This window comes from Somniosus microcephalus, chromosome 6, assembly GCF_052327205.1.
Source record: "Somniosus microcephalus isolate GS21.2 chromosome 6, FLI_Smic_1.0, whole genome shotgun sequence".
Taxonomy (NCBI): Eukaryota; Metazoa; Chordata; class Chondrichthyes; order Squaliformes; family Somniosidae; genus Somniosus; species Somniosus microcephalus.
The window spans coordinates 98,958,935-98,980,028 of record NC_140992.1 but is presented as its reverse complement, the minus strand read 5'-3'; the positions used below and the strand labels follow the sequence as shown (position 1 = coordinate 98,980,028).

Sequence of the window (21,094 nt, the reverse complement as noted above, 5' to 3'; positions counted from 1 at the left end):
GCCTGTTTAGATGCTCTTTGGAGAGTGATGGGGGGGAAATGCCATAAGTCCACTCAAAATGGGAGGGAAAATGGGAAGAGAGATATGATGGCCAAAGGCAGGCGGCTCAGATTCAAGGGGTTACTGGCTAAATGCTGCTTAGTGGATGGGTTGGGGGCCCCTATGTTGAGTGGGCCAGCAGGGAGAAGGCCCTAGGCAGATATGCTTTCAAATGGGTGGTTTTGGGACACATAGGCACGGGCTAAAAGGCTGCTCAGTGTAGTTGGGGGCGGGGGGGTGTGGAGGCATGATCATGCTCAGCGCAGGGAGAAAGGGGTTAGGGGGGACTGGGGGAAATCCAGGCTAAAATGCTCCGTTGGGATGGTCGGGGGTGGGGGGGGGGGGGGGAACGGGACATGGCTAAATCCTGGACAATGGGGGCAAAATTAAGAATGGGGGAGGGCTGGAATGCTGCTCAGTTGGGGGGAGTGGAAAGCGGAGAGGGTACCAGAGCCAAAAACCGTGGTACTGGTGGGGAGCAAAATTAAGTTAAAGGGAGGGGATGGGGCAGGATTGCTGCTTAATGGAGGGGGAGGAGGAATGGGACCAAAATGGAGAACCAGGGGAATTTATAAAACAGCTTTGTGAAGATAAGAGTCCACCAAGTGATGGAAGGTTTCAGCACTCCAGCTGCAGCTCATCCTTGGGCTGGTTAGTGGCCACTGAAGGGAGGCCTGAGCCGCTAAGGAGCTGGAGAATCAGTACTCAACTGGCAAGATGAAGGAGATAATTGGGTGGCAAAGGTTCAAGGTGTCTGAGGGCAGGGGGCCCAAACAGGAGTGAAATCCGATGGTCAGATTTGTATTCGGGGGCAAGACTGGTAAGTGAGGGAAGGAAGGGCTTCGCTATGAGACAGGCACATGGCAATGCAAGTTGTTTGGCCAAAATATGGGCACTGAGAAATACTGAACAGACTTCCCTTTACCAACATGGCTGCTGGTTTCCTTAGTAGGGCATCAAGGACTTAGGCTGTTCCATGGCAACACTTGGTAGCCAGAGCCTACAACTGTATGCAGACTCAACCTTTTTTTAATTACCAACTCTCAGTCGCTATCAGCTATTGTTTAGCAGCTACACATTATGTGAAAACCCTTATCACAGCACCACCTACAGGCACAACCACATTTATAATGGATTTTCCTTTAGACAGAGCCTGACATAAGAATTTTCAATGCATTTTTAAATTGAATGCAAACTACTCATCATTTTTAATATTTAGCACTGGCACAATTCATTGATGCATTCACGAGAGATCTTTCTGTTGGGTTTAGTACCTCTGGTACTGAGGGCTCCATTTCAGAATGCCAGGCAATCCATGATGGACTGTTCTGCAGTTCTGTTAAACAGTCATGCACTACTGCACAGATGTAAGGTGTAGGTTCCTGTGCTGCCACCATCAAACCTTGTAGGGTGCTTGGCACACTTCCTAATGATAGCAAGAAACCTCGGTCTAAGATGGCTTCTTCCTTGAATGGAGGCCCTATGAGGTCCATATTCTAGTACTTTGTAGCTGAGGGAGAACACGACCTGCCACTGCCTGCTCTTGTTCGCTTATGCATTGTTTCTCACCTGGTGCGCTGACTATCCAGATCTCTGAAATGGGCATACTTGTGCTAGTTCTCGCTGCAGAAGGATTGAATGACACAGTGTGTGGTACAATACTTACTCCTTGAGTACCATTGGGACCTGCAGCTGGGTCATGGGGTTGCCTGTAAAAAGAGAAGAGGTTATGTAGCTAATAATGTGTTTCATGGTGGGATGTTGGAATGTGAATGATTGTGCAGGGTGAAATAAAAGTAATGGGAAATAGATGCTATGTCTATGAGCTTCAAGAAAGCTTCATCCTGGTCTGCTCTCTATGTCCTTGGGATGTCAAGCATGGCCTGTTCAAACTGTCCAATTAGGAGACCCTTCTCCAGTTCAAGTTTCCTCCCTATTGTTATATGCTCTCTAGTTATGCATGCAGAGAAATAGCATTGAGATGTTGAAAGTTAGAGGAGCACATTTATTTGTGAGCTTACATTTCCAAACAGTATTGTGACAACAGTTCCAATTTACATGGCAGCAGTAAAGTCTGCCCTGATGCAGTACAGGCATGCACGTGAAGCTTGGAGAGAGTAGACAGCATTTGTCATGACTTAACAGGGCAAGTGGAAGCTCTACCATGCAAAATATGCCCATCTACTTGATCTAGTGCAATACTGGGCAGACCTACTCTGGCGCACTACATCATGCTTTTAAACCTTGTAATGTATTATCACATAGTTTGTCACATGGTTTCGTATGAGCATGCTAGTTTGTTCTGGCCTAGTAAAACAAGCACATGGACTAGCAACTCATCGTGTCTCTGTCCTTCATTTGTTCTACCCACATATGTTACATTTTGATGATAAGAATGGGATCCCAAAGCCATTTTTAGGAATCATAAAAGAACACAGAGTTCAACCTTTAAGTGGATAGGTTTAAGGTGAATTTGTGATACCTAAACTGAATTTTTGTGATGTTTTACCGTTAATGCTCATGCAGAATCGTCTGTGCTTCGTCTTTACGTGTATGTATACATAGCAACAGCGGCATTGATTCTCACATGTACACAGGTAGAGTGCTGAGTCACTGTTTGATGGGATTAGGACAGTCATGGCCCTGCCTACGGGATTCATCGGAAGCCTCGGCATGTGCGACCGAGCTCGCGAACCATTCAGTTTTACATTGAGCGGATGGAGATATTTTTTAGGACCAATAACATTATTGAGACCGAAGGTGCAGATGAGAATGTTCAAGCTCAAAATAATGTAATTTGTGAACGGAAAAAAGCCATTTTTAAAACGGTGATCAGGCCAGATGTCTACAGAACGTTGACAAACCTACTCACGCCAGGGAAAGCGAAAAATGCGTCATTTGAAGACATTGTCGAGAAACTCGAGGACCATTTCGACCCAAAGCCATTAGAAATAGCAGAGAGCTATAAGTTTGATACCAGAAACCAAAAACAAAGTGAAACCATCAGTGAGTGCAATGTAGCTCTTAAGAATCTGTCTTTGCATTGTAACTTCGGCACATTTCTGGATCGTGCGTTGCGAGATAAGTTTGTGTGTGGACTGGTGCATGAGCGCACAAACTCTGAACCTAACATTTGACATAGCATGCAAAATTGTCCTATGTCTGGAGGTGGGATCTAAGAATGCTAGGGAGCTCCGTCCAACTCAAGTGACTAGTGCAGCTGAGGTCCACAGTCACAAAATCACCGCTGAACCTAAAGTGTCAAAAGTATGTCAGTAAGAGCATTTCAGTGAGTTGTTATCGCTGCAATGGAAATCACTCACCACAGTCCAGCCAATACAGAAATGCAAAGTGTTTTCACTGCCAGAAGCAAGGCCATATTTCAATAGCTTGCAGAGCTAGATCTAAAGCAGGAAGTAAGAACCATTCTAGTGGCAATGCAAAGCAGCGACAACAAAAGGGAGGAGATCACAATATTGAAGTGAACACACCTGATGTTGAAGAATTAGGCATCTACAGTATCTATGCCACTAGTGGCAACACTAGCAGTCGTGAGAAAGACTTCTGTACAAAACTTTTGATCAACAAGCAATATATTGATATGTGTATCAACACGGCAGCGGACTACTCTATCATGAGTATGGACACATGAGAGTAAGTTTAATCAAATACCACTCACAAAGAGTACTGTAGAGTTAAAAACCTACTCCGGAGAAATCCTAGAAACATGTGGACAAATGGAATGTACAGTTCAACACAATGGCCAGTCAGTAAAGCTGCCTATTATTGTAGCGAGCTACAACAATAGGCCAACTCTCATGGGCAAAGACTGGTTGAGAAAGTTAAAACTAGACTGGAAAAACATCTTCAGTGTAGATGCTTCAAAGAAGCGACTCAACACAATGCTGAACAAGTATGAAAGCATGTTCACAGACAGTTATGAGGGCATCACTGGGTATGACGCTCATATCCGTATCAAGTCCAATGTGAAGCCTGTCTATTGTAAGGCAAGGCCGGTCCCCTATGCGTTGAAAAGTCAGGTGGAGGAAGAGCTAGCGAAGCTCAGAGAGAATGGAGCGCTAGTAAAAACTGACAAAAGTGAATGGGCTACCCCGATTGTGGTAGTGCCCAAAGCAGACAAAACTGTACGCTTGTGCAGTGACTACAAAGTTACTATCAACCAAGCAGTTGACGATGAGCAGTACCTGTTACCTACATCACAAGATTTGTATGCAGCACTCTCTGGGTCAAAGGTTTTCTCCAAGCTTGACCTGTCACACGCTTACGCTCAGCTGAATGTTGACAAAGAGAGTCAACAGTATCTCAGCATCAACACACACAAGGGACTGTACTCATATACCAAACTGTTGTATGGTGTAAAGTCCTCCCCCAAAATCTTCCAGGCTATGATGGAGAAGATTTTGCAAGAAGTTCCAAATTGCTTATGCAATCAAGACGATGTGCTGATCGCAACAAGCAGCGAGGAAGAAAATCTAGAAGTGTTAGATTTAGTGCTTCAAAGTTGAATTCCCACAATGTCAAATTGAAAAGGAACAAATGTGCCTTTGTGCAGCCTGAGGTTGTGTACCTTGGTCTGAAAGTTGATGCAAATGGCTTGCAACCAGTTAAGGAAAAGGTTGATGCTGTCATCAATGCTTCAAAGCCACAGAATGTGTCTGAGTTAAGATCTTTCCTTGGAATGGTCCAGTACTATGCACGTTTCTTACCTAAGTTAGCAACTATGTTAGCTGCATTGCACGAGCTCCTCAAAAAGGATGTCCAGTGGAAGTGGATGAAAATGCAACAGGAAGCTTACGATGCTTGAAAAAGAAGTCTCTCTAGCGATGCTCTATTTGTGCACTATGACACAGAGCATGAGCTTAAGTTAGCGTGTGATGCTTCTAGATATGGTGTGGGAGCTGTCATAAGCTACGTAATGGATGATGGCCAAGAGAAACAAATCGCGTTCGCATCGCGAACCCTCACAAAGAGCAAAAGAAACTATGCGCAAATTGAAAAGGAAGCACTCGCCATAGTGTTTGGAATCAAGAAATTCCAATAGTTCCTGATTGACAGAAAGTTTACCCTGATAACCGATCAGAAACCGCTCCTAGCAATATTGGGGTCCAAATCTGCCATCCCTGCAATGGCCACATCAAGAATGCAACATTGGGCAGTGTTGTTGTCACAATATGACTACACGATTGAATATCGCACTTCAAAGCAAAACGCAATCGCAGATGCCTTGTCCAGGTTGTCACATGAGGACTCGTGTTGGGAGTGAAGGTGAGATTTTCACACTAGGTGCAGTTGACAAAGACTTTCCCATAAATGCAACTGAGATTGCAGATGAGACTCAAAAGGACTCAGTACTGAAAAGAGTGAATGAAAACACCTTGAATGGATGGACTGATCAGTGTATGGACACAGAATTGAAACCATTCCATAACCGTTGTACTGAATTGTCTTGTGAGCAAGGTTGTATCAAGTGGGGAAACAGAGTGGTGGTACCTACTTCTTTGAGAGATAGAATTCTGGCCAAACTTCATACTGAACATCCAGGAATCATCAGTATGAAATCAATTACAAGAAGCTTTGTTTACTGGCCTAGATTGGACAGTGATCTTGAATCACTTGTCAGCAAAGTGGATTGAAGTGAAACATATAGGTTCAAACAAGTCTGAGATAGAAACGGGATCATCTTTGAGTTCGGAACCAAAACAAAACAGCCCGAAAATTGGTTCAACACCAAAACCTTTTTTAAGGAGATCAGGAAGGCTCCACAGACCTTTTATTAAACAGGATTTGTAGTTCATTTAAAAGAAAAAAAGCCAGGAGTTTTTGTTGTGTGGTGCATGTAATGCTGGGAAAGGTGGGACCATAGTTTTGTTGTATTTGAGAGAGGAATATATACAGTTTTTAAGGAGAAAGCAGTGTAATGTATTATCACATGGTTTGTCACATGGTTTAGTATGAGCATGCTCAGTTTGTTCTGGCCTAGTAAAACAAGCAAATGGACTAGCAACTCATCCTGTCTCTGCCCTTCATTTGTTCTACCCGCATATATTACAAACCCCTTCCTCATCTGCTCCTATGTCCTTTGGCTGTCAGAGAGAACATTAACTCTGTCCATCGCCAAGCAAACTGGATGGAGCTCCTGCTGGGAGACTGCCCTAGGTTCACAAAACAAAAAAAACTTCTTTGCTCTACTTCTTTCATGAACACGTAACAAGCAGTATGACAGAATAAAAATGATCTGCACCCTAGACCTGCAATTTCCAGGTTTGGGCCTAGCCAAAATTAAGAAGCACCTTTAAATAGCAGTTGCATTTTATTTCTCTCCTGCCCACACCCACTGGCATTAGGCTTCTGTTGAAGGCCTCAATTCAGGCCAGAAGCTGGGTATGCATAATTAATTCAGATGACCTCGTGAAACTCAGTGCTGGGACAAGAGAATTTAGCCTGTAGTATTTTTGCTCACAATGAGCTATTTTTCCCCATAGGAAAAGCACATTTACTCTAAAATACTGTCAGAAACATTGAGGTCAGTTAATAAATACAGTAAAAGACAATGGGCAGAAATCTTTCCAGCATGTGGATTATGGGCAAGAATTTCTCACTTGCAAATTTAATAAAAAGCTTGTTAGGAACAAAACTCTATTTTTAGCATTTCATTAAATTAACAACTGCCACATTTTTTTAAAGCATGTGAGCTGTCCTGGAGGAACTAGCGAATGTGGAGGCTGCACAATCACTGTAGTTATAGGCATTTTAAACACACGACACAAGTTAAACAACCACACCCAGAAACATCTTTTTTGTCTTAAATTAATAGCAATTGTAAGTAAATCTAGGACAACGTCATGGTACATTTTGGCAATCCTGTCTCAAATGGAAAGAAAGAAATAGCTGCATTTATATAGCGCCTTTCATGACCTCAGAACGTCCCAAACTGTTCTACAGCCAAAGAAGTATTTTTGAAATATAGTCACTGTTGTAATGTAGGAAACCCAGCAGCCAATTTGCGCACAGAAAGATCCCACAAACAGCAATGTGATAATCTGTTTTTAGTGGTGTTGGTTGAGGCATAAATGTTGGCCAGGACACCCGGGAGAACTCCCCTGCTCTTCTGTGAAATATTGCCATGGGATCTTCTACATCCACCTGAGAGGACAGACAGGTCCTTGGTTTAACGCCTCATTTGAACGACAGATGTAGGAGCTTGAAGTTGCAAGTGACAGAAGCAGGATAGAGTTGTGGTTGTCTTTCACACACGTGTGTTCTACATGCTATGTGTGAGCAATCGCGTATTCTGAAAAATGTTTGTATTGCACTAGTGTTACCTGTCTATAGATATCGCAGAGTTACAGATGTACATCAAAAGAAACATCAATTTATAATGAACCTGGGCCTAGGATGGACAGCTCACTAGCAGATCAACACAGTTCAGCAATACCAGGCACGTACTTTTGATATGTTTGTTCAACCGTTAAATTCCTCGAAGGCAATCCTCGAAAGGTGGCACCATTTCAGTTTCATTGATCTAAGCAGAGGTAATCAAATCAAATCAAATCAAATCAACTTTTATTGTCATTGTTAGTGCACAAGTGCAGTACAACGAAATGTAGGCTTGTATGGGGACAGTAAAGTTCTTTTTTGAATGTTTTAAAAATCTTACGTATCTACCATCCCTCATTACAACATACAATATCAGAGGAGAATCCAGAAAAAAAATCACCACTGCCACGCCAACATTTTACAAGTAAACATTTTAACGAATGCAGAGAAATACTGATCATTTAAAATTTCACATTTCAAATGCATTGCCATTTATATACTGTGTGAATAGCCTGTACGTGCAACTACCGTTGCTGTTCTATGGAGAAACCTAATTGAAGGGCTATACCCATAGCTCAGGACACCATCAAAGGAGATGTGTTAAATTAAGCAGTTGTGGTTAGGCGATGCCAAGCTTGAATTTTAAAAGGCTGCAGGTTGTGGGAGGAATGGAAGTGTTTTACCACAAAGAGTGTTATTAGAGGGATGCTAAAATGCCTGACACTCTTTTTAGTTGCTATTATTTTTCTGGTCAATGTTGCAACGTGTTTAATTCCTGTCCTTTCTGCAGTTAACCACTTCTAGGTATGGAGGTGTTTATTTCAGTGCAGGCATCTGTGTGGTACACTGGGGTCCTGCGAGGAGAGGGGGGGGGGGGGTCTTAGCTTCTTTGTTCAATCTTTCCTAGGCAACGACTGGAGCAGTGAGTAATGTGGGCAGTTACAAGGCTTGTGCAAACTGCAAACTCAAATCTCACAGCACAGCCAGCCAGGGTTCGTTTTGTACCTGGTCCGGTGGCTTTTTAATTTTTAACCCTTTGAAGACAGCAGTGGCATTTTGTGCCTCCCCACCCCAGATCTCAGCAGTTTGACTGCAACATTGGCTCTTCACCCCAAGGATACTCGGCGGTTTCTATGCATTTTTCTACTGATTCTTCATGATGCCTGCCATTCGAAATTTGCAGAAAGTCGTTTCTGCAGATGCTATACGAAAGAAAAAAGGTGCGTGACAGAATTTTAGAAGTTCTCAAAGGGTTAAAGCCTGCAGGGCTCTGTGGACCTTTGATGCCGTGTGTTCAGGGGCCATTGATTTACTATGCCTGAATATACGTTGAATTCTTTTATTATTGTTACTTATATGGAATCCTGAGGGTTAAACTGTGGATTTGGGGGTGACCTCCGCACCCCCCGCCCCTTTTTTAAATTAGGTTTGTCGATTTGCAGTGAGTGAATAAGCAGAATCATTTTTTTCTTGCATGGGATTCCTGGAGGGGGTTTTACTCCAGGGATCGAATTCCGCGATTCCATCCATTTTTTTTTTTGTGAAATCCCAACATCAGTGGCCTTGTCACTTGTAAAGCACTATATAGAATGTTATTCCCGGGATTACATTGTGTCTGTCCCAGTGTCCAGGTTGGCTGGGCGATCAGGAGCCCGATGCCGGGACCGCCCTTTTTGCACTGGTTTGCAGCGCAGTCTGACCTCAGTTGCTGCAGCCGCTGTGTTTGGGTTTTTTTTTTGTGTTTATTTCTCGCTTTCTGCCGACCTCGTTACAGGCTTTCACTTTCAAAAGAGGAAGACCTATAATCTGCAAAGCCGCCCACTTCCATTGCCACGTCCTCTCGGTTGTTAACATACACACGTCCCTGAGACCTTAAATCTGTTGTGTTGGTGTCATTGAATGTTTTAAGTGAACTCTCTTTGCAATCTGAGCCTCAGATTTCCAACCGGGTTGACGCTGAATACTACAGCCGTAATTAAAGGGGTAGTGTCTTCAGGAGAAAAGTGTCTGTCAAAACTATTTTTGTTTGGGGTGGGAGAATAGCCACGCCTCACTTTCACTGCAGTGATATTAACACACAAGTAATGAGATGATGTGTTTTTATACAACTTGTTTCATTGCATTAAGCATTTACAAATAAAGAAAAATGGTTTGGCAAGCAAAGTTTGGCACCCCTTTAAGCTCTTGTACAAGACCAATGTTACAGTGTTAACAGCACAGAAACATGCCATTCAGCACAACAGGTCTATGCCAGTGTTTATGTTCCACATAAGCCTCCTCCTACTACTTCATCTCACCCTATCAACATGTCCTATTTCTTTCTCCCTCCTATACTTACCTAGCTTCCCCTTAAAAGCATCTAGGCTATTCTCCTCTACTACTCTATGTGGTAGCGTGTTCCACATTCTAACCACTCTGAAGTTTCTCCTGAATTCCTTATTTGATTTTATTGGTGACTCTTATATTTATAGTCCCCTAGTTTTAGACTCCCCCACAAGTGGAAACATCGGGCTGGATTTTCATTCAGCAGTCGGGAAGGAGGCGGGACTACAACTTTCGGGTTTTAGTCCCGCCTCCATCGACATCCAGCCAATCCACGCGATTTTCCCTTGATTGACCTTGTTGAGGCTGCCCAGCGGACTCAGCAGGCCAATTAAGGGCCACCCGGCAACAGGTGATGTCACAGACTGAAATTTCATCTGTCAAGAGATTTTGACAGATGAAATATCAGTGTTTCACAGCTGTTTGAAGCTGTCAAACACTGACAGTCTGACTTCTAACCTGAGTCCTTCTACGCAGACTCAGTTAGAACTCTCACCAACACTGAAACCTGAAGGCTGTCACTTTTTGACAGATTGCAGCCATTCTGCTTTCAGTGCCAGCTGAGTGATGGACTCCCGACGCCTGGAGGAAGAAAGGCTGTTAAGGTAAGTACAGGTAATTTAAACTTCTTCACACACTTTAGACACACCAAACACTTACACAGAAACCCCACAGTGCAGATAGAGGCCATTTCGGCCCATCGAGCCTACACACTGACACATATCCCACCCGATCCCTGTAACCCCTACACCAACACATATCCCACCCTATCCCCGTAACCCCACGTATTTAATCCCCCTAACACTAAGGGTCAATTTATCATAGCCAATCAACCTAACCCGCACATCTTTGGACTGTGGGAGGAAACCGGAGCACCCGGAGGAAACCCACGCAAACACGGGGAGAATGTGCAAACTCCACACAGACAGTCACCCGAGGCCGGATTCGAACCTGGGTCCCTGGCGCTGTGAGGCAACAGTGCTAACCACTATGCCACCGTGCTTACCTTTGCACTCGTGCACCCATCACTCACCTGAACACAGACATCGCGACCCCTCCAAGTCCTTCAACCCGACGGTCCGCCTGCTCTAACCTGGCGTGGTTTGGAGCAGTCGGGAATCCCTCACGACACCCCTCAAAATAGGGATTAGGCTAAAAACTGCCTGCTAACTACCTGTTAACAGGCAGTTAATTGGCACTAATCGCTTCCCGCCAGTGTCGGCGGATCCCAGTGCGGGGCGGGTACCCACCTCCTTTGAAACTTACGTGGAGGCGGGTTTTGGGTGGGATGGTGTCGGGACCCCCGAATTCGGGATTTTAGCCCCCCGCACGCCTAAAAGCCCGCCTCACGGCACACTGAAAATCTAGGCCATCTTCTCTACATTTACCCTGTCAAACCCCTTCATAATTTTAAAGACCTCGATTAGGTCGCCTCTCCGCCTTAGCCCCAGTCTTTCCTGATGGTTATAACCTCTCAGTTAAGGTTCAGTTTAAAATGTAAGGCATTAAAAAAAATCAGGAATACCAGTTAACAGTAACATTAAGAATGGGCAACAGAGCTCCCTCACAGTCTCGCACAACTGGAATAGGGACTGCCTTGCGTGGAATGGAGCCAAATGCAGCAGCATGGTCCTCTGTTCAATCATAGTGTGTGCTTGGCTGGTCTCCGCTGCAGTGGTGGGAAGAGCACTGCAGTGGGTTTCGGGTGGGGGAGGGGCTCCTCACACAGGCTGGAAGTAAGCCGGACTTATTTTGTGGGCCCAGGAGGACTCGTGTTCATCCTGAACCCCAAAAAAATAAAACATTTCTTCAGCCATTTTTTGAGTGGCCTTCAGCAATTCCTTTAAGGACCACTGGTTGAGTCCCCTGACCCCTGGTAACAATGGATGGAGCTTTTGAGGTGCACACTCTGCCCATTTTAGTACCTAAAAATTGAAAATGGGGTCCTACAAGTGGTATAGGGCTCTGATTTGCATATTTAAGCAGCCTCCTGCCGGAATCGAACAGCCGGTGGGCTGCTCGTTCATTTGAAGGGCCGCCTGAAAATTGCATCAGGCAGGCCTTGGGCATCAATGGGGCAGCTGAGGTTCCCCCTCAACCCCACTCTGACTTTCAACTGCCGGCTGCCCATTTTTTCAGTCAAGAAACAGGCAGCTGGAGGTTGAAAATTGCTCCATCGCTGTCTTGCCCATTCATTGTGTGTGAGGCAGTGGAGGTCAGCTGGTACGAGTAGAACTGTATCCCAGAATAAGTCAGTGCTTCCTTGAGACAAGGGAAGAAGATTAGACAGGAAAGGAAATAAGCAACTACTTCTGGAGCTGCACTTCTTTTGAGGCTGTTTGATTCTTTTATGTTGATTTGAACATACGTATGTTTTTGAAAACTGACATGATTATAATATTACAAACCGATCGCCAGCCTGGATATTTAAGACATGAACAATGAATACATTGCAAAATGCATTATTCTAGAATCAAAATACAATGTACTAGAATCAAAATGCAGTGTACTAGAATCCTACAAATGGTTACTATTCAGATTTAAAGTCTATTTCATGAAATAAGTTAGAAAGCCTGGAAATAGTTATCAGTATAATGTTGTTGCATCACTCCAGCTAATCAGAAATGGTATTTAGCAGAGTCGACATGGTGGCTTCAATGCAGCAATGACCAGCTCTGTCTCAGTGAGTGTATATATATATGTGTATATATAATATATATATGTATGTATGGAATATGTATATGGAATATATATATATATGATATATATGTATGTGTATGGTGTCCAGAATTTAAGTTCTAAGTAAGCTGGGAGAAAGTAAAATGCTCCAAGAGTCGACTAAACTTTACAAACTATTTACACACGCACACATACCTCACCTCACCTCACCTGCAAAATGACTGGGAACATTACTATTACATTGCAACTGTTCATCAGTTTACTGCTCATCTTCCCAGAGACCAGAACTAGTCAGGCGATTGAAGTACAGTTTAGAAGCTGGATGGTAGTTGGTGGGGTGGGTGCTTAGTCTCTGGTGGGGCATACACTCTCAGACAGCTCTCTCCCACCAACAGCATCACTGAACCAATTAATTAACAATTGCATCAAAATCTATGTTGGGGAAAAAAAATACTCTGCCAGAGAGTTCAGGTGCTCCGTCGTTGAATTAACTGCAGCTCTGAATAGGTGAACTAATTGCTTCTTGGTCGTCATAATTTCCCCCAGCAGAAAACTGCCACATCTATCTTATAGCTCATTAACTAGATCTGAGTAAGATCTTAACAGGCAACAGCATATTTTTTACCAGTTTCATCTTCAATTTATTTTGGAGGGAGCTTAAAAAAAACTGATGGCTTCAATTTATCTCCCAATTTTCTGCCAGTTTTAATGCCTACTCTGGAAATATATTGCCATTAAGCAAGAAAAAAGATTCCCCCCTCCCTCATTATGTGAATTGGAACATTGGCAGAGAAGTTGGTAGTAACACAGGGATTCCTTTTACACAAGAACACATCTGCGCAAGTTTCAATGTCTTTCTCGTTGCATCCATTGTGAAGTCTTACCAGCTCTATTTACAATCCATTTTTTTATTTGTTGACGGAAGATACTGGCAGTCCTCTGGCATCTTGCCCCAGTGCCCATTCATCTTGTGTCAGTTTAGTGAGCACCACAAGGCTGTTTTGACCATCACAGTCCTCACCTGATGTCCACTTTCCAGCAGAAGTGACTAGTTAATGAAAGGGAAATCCTGTTAGAGCTTTTTGAGGTTATAACTGGCAGAATAGATAAGGGGGGAACCAATGGACGTGGCATATTTGGGTTTTCAGAAAGCATTCGATAAGGTGCCACACAAGAGGTTATTAAACAAAATTAGGGTTCATGGGATTGGAGGTAATATACTAGCACGGATTGAGTATTGGTTAACGGACAGAAAACAGAGAGTAGGAATAAACGGGTCAGCTATTCACAATTTATATCTATGATTTGGATGAGGAAACCAAATGTAATATATCCAAGTTTGCTGATGATACAAAGCTAGGTGAGAATGTAAGAGGCTTCAAGGAGATATAAACAGGCTAAATGAGTGGGCAAGAACATAACAAATGGAATATAATGTGGAGAAATGTGAAGTTATCCACTTTGGTAGGAAAAACAGAAAAGCAGAGTATTTTTTAAATGGTGAGAGATTGGGAAATGTTGGTGTTCAGAGGGACCTGGGTGTCCTTGTACACAAATCACTGAATCTGCTGAACATGCAGGTACAGCAAGCAATTAAGAAAGGAAATGGTATGTTGGCCTTTATTACAAGAGGATTTGAGTATACGAGTAAAGATGTCTTACTGCAATTATATAGGGCTCTGGTGAGATCACACCTGCAGTATTGTGTACAGTTTTGGCCTCCTTGCCTAAGGAAGGATTTACTTGCCAGAGAGGGAGTGCAACAAAGGTTCACCAGATCGATTCCTGGGATGGGGGGGGGGGGGTTGTCCTATGAGGAGAGATTGAGTAGACTAAACCTATATTCTCTGGAGTTTAGAAGAATGAGAGGTGATCTCATTAAAACATACAAAATTCTTACAGGGCTTGACAGGGTAGATGCAGGGAGGATGTTTCCCCTGGCTGGGGAGTCTAGAACCAGGGGTCACAGTCTCAGAATAAGGGGTCGGCCATTTAGGACTGAGGAGGAGAAATTTCTTCACTCAGAGGGTGGTGAATCTTTGGAATTCTCTACCCCAGAGGACGTTTGTGGCTCAGTCGTTGAGTATATTCAAGACACAGATAGATAGACTTTTGGATATTAAGGGATATGATAGTGCAGGAAAGTGGAGTTGAGGTAGAAGATCAGCCATGATCTTATTGAATGGTGGAGTAGGCTCGAGGGGCCGAATGGCCTACTCCTGCTCCTATTTCTTATGTTCCTATGTTCTTATTATGATTAGGAGTAGGAGCCCTGGCTCACTTTTCTCCTCCTTAACCAAGGATGCTGAGACTCATATTAAAGGAGCTCAACTGCTATCCATAATAAGTTCAGTTAAGTAAACACATGCCAGGAATTGAACCTGGGACCTCCTGGACTATGCCTATCTTTGATTGAACCAATAAAGACGACACTGGGTTACCGAAAAGGGCTCTGGAAGTGCCCCCTCATCCGAGGAGGCACCACTAATAAAATAATCTGAACGTGAAGTCCAATCAAAACTAAAGAGCTTGACCTAAACCTAAATCGTAATATTGTAATCTCTGCCGATTAAACAACGTTGCGCAACTGATGGGCACCATAGGACGCAAGGCCTCCTTGACTACATGACTTGGTACCATACGAGATGATGCATTTTTCCAGTAAGCCATTAAGGAAGCATACAAATCAACTTGTATGCAGTGTAATGCAAAGCCTGTCATTATTTGAAATGTATTAGTGCAGAATTTATGCCGCATGTTCCATTGTCTTTTACAGGTCCAAAGCAATAAAGAAAAGAAACCTGGAACTCCACCCCCCACTGTGACAAACGCTGCTCCCAGTCCGCCCCCTTCAAACAAAGTTGTTGTCAGCACTCCTGTATCCATAAACATTCCACGCTTCTACTTCCCAAAAGGACTTCCAAGTGCAAGCAACAGCCACAACGAGACCATTGCCAAGGTTGAAGCAGCCTTTGCCGATTTTGAGGATGAAAAGGGTGATATTTATGAAATGGGAAAAATCGCGAAGGTAGGAAAAAGCATTTTTAATCGCAAGCAATGCTGAGGTATGTGACAAGCAAAGCTATTTTTGTAAAAATATACTTTACCCTTGTATCCGTTCCACCTAGGATTCTATCAGTGATGCTATTACTGTGACTGCTTAGTTACTGTTCATGGGCATCATTAGGAATCCTGCAGTACACAATCTTTGGCCTCCAAAGCAAAATATTGTCATAACTGGAAGTATTTAAGTACTATTTGTGAATTAAAATTTCAGCTTACTGCCAAATTGTTTTTATCAGATTGGGGAATATTCCATCACTGAGCTTCAGCTTGCCTCCCCCTCAAATGTACACACAACATGAGAGGGTAAATTAATCTATCCCATACCCCCAGCAGGGCTCCATGCTCAAAGGGTCGATGATAGGGTTACAACACCGATTGTCCCTTTGACAGTGGCTCTCCTCTGATAGCGATGAATTTACCCTATTAATTTTTATTTCATAAAAACTTATAGGGCCATAAATTGTTGCAATGGCAGATTTGGCTGTGAATGATGTTAAGTAGACTTTTATGCTCACCATTGACATCGCACTATGTTTGTGCCATAAATTGCTGGAACGTCGATCCAATGTCAATGTCACATCTACAACCTCATGAACGTTGCGCCCAATGGCTTATCTCCTTGCCCAATGAAGGAAAAGGATAGAGAAAGGAAACGAGCGATAGACAGAGTGTCGGCCTAGATTTTGAGCTCAAGTCTCTGGAGTGGGACTTGAACTCGCAACCTTCTGAGAGAGTGCTGCCACTGAGCTAATATCATTATATTTCAGTCATTACAAAATAGTGAAGGAAACAGTTTGCTGCGTTTGCTCATCACTCCTGTTTCACTCATTTTCATCAATGGTAAAACAGCACAGACAGCATGGTAAACACCATAGTACAGGTAGGACACAGATTTGAGTCAACTGCAGGTGGGTCTGAGGTACCACCCGTAACTTAGCAACTCCTGTGAGTTGGTGAGTGAAATAAAGAGTGGATTTGCCTTTCTAAATCTAGGCTTTATTAACTTTAAAAATCCAGTAGCACATCTTTCAACACCCAGTCCCAACCAAGGCTGTAGAGAACTGAATTTAAGATGGCCACCACAAATCACATGACATCAACTACCAATGAGTTTACAGCATATATCTCAAGGTAGGAAACAAACAACCAATTACAATACTTCTTACTAAACATAAAGAATAATCACCACATTCACCCCTCCTTTTAAAATATACTCCACTCCAACCTAAATAACCTTTACAATTTATAATTAATTATTTACAACTAAAACAATACAAATATAATATTTCAACAATTTTAAAACATTACTATCAATTTAAAAGTCCATTTTCAGTCGGTCGACCGGATATCTTATTCGTGTCGACCTTCTTAACCCTGGTGAAATTCCTTGCCCTCCCACACCAGGAGACACAGAAATATCTTCTGCAGGAAGGCTATCCATATCCCGATTATCAACGGTTTCCAGATTGGAAATCCCATCAGGAGGTAAACTGGGACGGTCATGAACATCCATCGAAGGCTGACTAATAGAAGTATAATTATCTGCAATAGGATTGGAAATATTCGTAGTATCTGTAACGACATCCACATTATCTGAATCATGACTATTGTTAATATCCTCAGAAGAGGGCTGGCCACCACAAGGAGCCAAATCTTTAATTGAAACAGTACTTTCTTTCCCATCTTGGAATCGAATATGAGCATATTGGGAATTTGCCTCCAACAGCTCCACCTCCTCCACTAAAGGATCATATTTTGACAATCTAACATGGCGTCGAAGCAGCACAGGTCCCTGCATAGTAAGCCATGAAGGTACCGAATATCCCGTAGTAGATCTCCGCGGATAGTTAAAGAGCCTTTCATGGGGGGTCACATTAGTAGTCGTTGAAAGCAATGATCTAATGGAATGCAGGGCATCAGGCAGTACCATTTCCCACTGTGTATTCTTAAGGTTCCGGGATGTCAAAGCCAACATAACTGCCTTCCAGATCACCCCATTGTATCGTTCACACTGTCCATTACCCTGGGGATTATACGGGGTAGTTCTACTAGTAGAGATTCCCCGACTCTGAAGGTATTCCTTCAACTGGGAAGACATATAAGAACTTCCCTGATCCGAATGGATATACGCAGGCATCCCAAAAATGACAAAAAGTTGAGTCAGACATTTGATAACTGTAGCAGCTGATACATCTGCGCAAGGAAAAGCAAAAGGGAACCTTGAAAACTCATCCACAACAGTAAATATATATCGATTTTGAGTCGTTGAAGGAAGAGACCCCTTAAAATCAACGCTCAAACGTTCAAAAGGAGAAGTAGCCTTTATAAGATGAGCTCGTTGAGGCTTAAAGAAATTCGGTTTACACCGAGCACAGATAGAACATGATGAAGTCATCCGCTTGACGTCTTCAACTGAAAAGGGCAAATTCTTACTGTGTACGAAGTGTATCATCCTCGTAACCCCAGGATGGCATAAGGCATTGTGAAGATTAATAAGCGTATCTCCATGAATCACAGAACAATAAGCCCTCGACAGCGCATCAGCAGCAACATTATCCTTCCCCGGACGATAAACTATATCAAAATGGTAGCATGCCAACTCAATCCTCCACCTCATTATTTTATCATTCTTGATCTTTCCAAAATGTTTGACATCAAACATAAAGGACACAGATTTTTGGTCAGTTACCAACGTAAAATGCCGCCCCAATAAATAATGTCTCCATTTACGCAGTGCTTCTACTATTGCATACGCCTCTTTCTCTATTGAAGAATGCCTTTTTTCACTATTGTTCAAGGTACGTGAGAAAAAGGCCACAGGTCTTCCATTTTGGTTCAGAGTAGCCCCAATTGCAAAATCAGAAGCGTCCGTCTCAATCACAAAGGGAACCTGCTCATCAATAGAATGCACAACTGCTCCAAGGATATCCTTTTTAAAATTATCAAAACACGTCCTGGCCTCCCATGATAGAGGATATGTCGTAACCCGAATAAGGGGCCGGATCTTCTGTGAAAAATTTGCAATCCAATTAGAATAATAAGAAAACAGTCCAACAACTCGTTGCAAAGCCTTAGAATTAGTAGGACAAGGTAAATCAATCAATGGTCGCAGACGTTCTGGATCTGGTTTAATCTTGTTTCCCGAGATAATATACCCCAGTAGATTTACCTCAGTGGTCGAAAAGATACACTTCTCTTTATTGAAAGTTAAACCAACTCTTTCCGCAGCTTGAAGGAATTTTTCTAAATTAGAATCATGCTCCACCCTTGATTTGCCACACACCGTGATGTCATCTAAGAATGAAAAGGTGTCAGAGAGAGAGTTATCACTTATAAAAGCATCCATTGCCCGTTGAAAACAAGCAACACCATTATTAACACCAAATGGTATTCGGCAAAACTGATACAGCTTTCCGCCAGCCTCAAAGGCCGTATATGGTTGATCCCTCTTAACAATAGGAATCTGATGATAAGCACTCTTTAAGTCAATAGTGCTAAAAACCTTATACTGAGATACTTTGTTGATAAGCTCATCAATCTTAGGCAAAGGGTACGCATCTAATTGAGTATACCTATTAATAGTTTGGGAGTAGTCTATCACCATTCGTTTCTTATGTCTCTCGTTAGTGGCAACAACTACCTGTGCCCGCCAAGGCGAACAACTAGGTTCAATGATTCCTTACAATAAAAGACGTTGAACTTCAGAATTAATAAATTCTCTATCCTGACTGCTATACCTTCTTGACTTGGTAGCAATTGGCTTACAATCCGGCATCAAATTGGAAAAAAGTGATAATGGAGAAATGGATAAAGAGGTTAATCCACAAATAGATAAAGGTGGCTTAGTCCCTCCAAACGAAAGACTGAGAGACTCGTGTAATTGAAGCACATCATGACCAATCAAAATATCCGCACAGAGATTAGGCAAAACAGATAGGCGTATATCAGTATACGTATTACCTAGAAGAATCAATTTCACAAGGCAACAACCAGCTACTTGTGAAGTGAGAGTCGTCTGAGCCATACACACCTGATAAGTAACAGGTGAAATTTTCAAACGCTTCTCCTTCGCAAACTGAAGACTTATAAAACTCTCGGTACTGCCCGTATCTATAAGGGCCTTCACTTCTAACCCATTAACTTGGGCCGTAACTATAGCTTTGTTTAGGCCATGAGCAAATGCAGCAGAAATTGATGCAATAAACGCCCTATCTAAAGGCTGAATAGTCGCAGAGGAGGTAATTGAACCTGATGATTTACAAACACGTGCATAATGACCTCTCTTGCCGCATTTACTACACACAGCCTCCCGAGCAGGACACTTCAGACGAGGGTGCCGGACATTCCCACAAAAATAACACTTCTGAATCCTAGAGGCAACAGCCGCCGAAGTAGAAACTGTTTCAGAATCTAGTAAACCACTCCTATTAAGTCCACATAATTCCTTTTCATCCGGAACTGCCGAAACCACAGTCGCAGGCCGATTAAAAAGAGCATAAGAATCCGAACTTCTCTGAGCCACATCCAATGTAGAGGCTTGCTCGAAAGCACTCTTGAGATCCAAAGTCTTATTTTCTAACAACCGCTGACGAATTGATCTAGACAGTAATCCATTAATAAAAGCATCCCGTACCGATTCTTCCTTATATTCTTCTGCCGTCACGGCCTTATAATTACAGTTAGCACTAAGGCGCCGAAGTGCTTGTAAATAAGTATCCAAAGATTTTCCCACCTGCTGCCTACGGGCAGATAGAAGGTGACGTGCAAATACCTCATTCTTTGGTTTAACAAAAATCTTTTCCAATGTAGAAATAGCCAATTCGTAAGTTTCACAGTCCAAAATATACTTATACACATCCGGAGCAATGTAGTTGATCAGCATATTCAGCTTATTTAGAGACTCTTGATCCAACACACCCAAAAAGTTTTTAAATGTACGATACCAGTGTTTCCATTTATCATCCACTCCTGCAGAATTAGGGTCAGCATTGAATCGTTCCGGTTGAAGATATCGCTCCATTCTGACATAAAGTTAATAAATTGAAATAAAGAGTAGATTTGCCTTTCTAAAACTAGGCTTTATTAACTTTAAAAATCCAGTAGCACATCTTTCAACACCCAGTCCCAACCAAGGCCGTTAGAGAACTGAATTTAAGATGGCCACCACAAATCACATGACATCAACTACCAATGAGTTTACAGCATATATCTCAAGGTAGGAAACAAACAACCAATTACAATACTTCTTACTAAACATAAAGAATAATCACCACAGTGAGCGAGGGAGAAAAGTGGGCCTGCAAGTACACAGCAGGTCTGTCATTATCTGAAAAGAGAAAAGACAGGTGTGGGTTGAGGATCTTTGTCAGAACAAGGTAGGGAGTTAGGCTGAATCCTGTGAATCTTAGGAATCTCCAATTTATCCAGCTGTAACCTATTGCAACCAACATTTAGAAGAGGAGTTTCTGTTCAATCTTTGTCATTGATGTGAGGTGACCAGTGATGCAGCATAATGGGGTATCAACACAAGCCCAAATGTTTCACACATCTTTTAACTGCAGGCCTATGCTTTTGACTATTATCAGTCTTCCTTCTCTACCAGACATCATAATAAACAATAAATAAAGTAAAATGGTTTATTGCAGCTCCA

General features: G+C 42.7%; 1 protein-coding gene across 3 annotated transcripts in view; it reads left to right on the top strand.

Moving 5' to 3' along the window:
• LOC147115947 (serine/threonine-protein phosphatase 2A regulatory subunit B'' subunit alpha-like) overlaps nucleotides 1-21,094 on the top strand; it is a 472,008-nt gene that overhangs the window by 382,060 nt on the left and 68,854 nt on the right. For all 3 annotated transcript variants that reach the window (XM_085990625.1, XM_085990626.1, XM_085990628.1), the window contains exon 5: nucleotides 15,155-15,406. In XM_085990625.1, coding sequence (XP_085846751.1) covers nucleotides 15,155-15,406 — 252 coding nt within the window. The remainder of the gene's footprint in view (nucleotides 1-15,154; nucleotides 15,407-21,094) is intronic.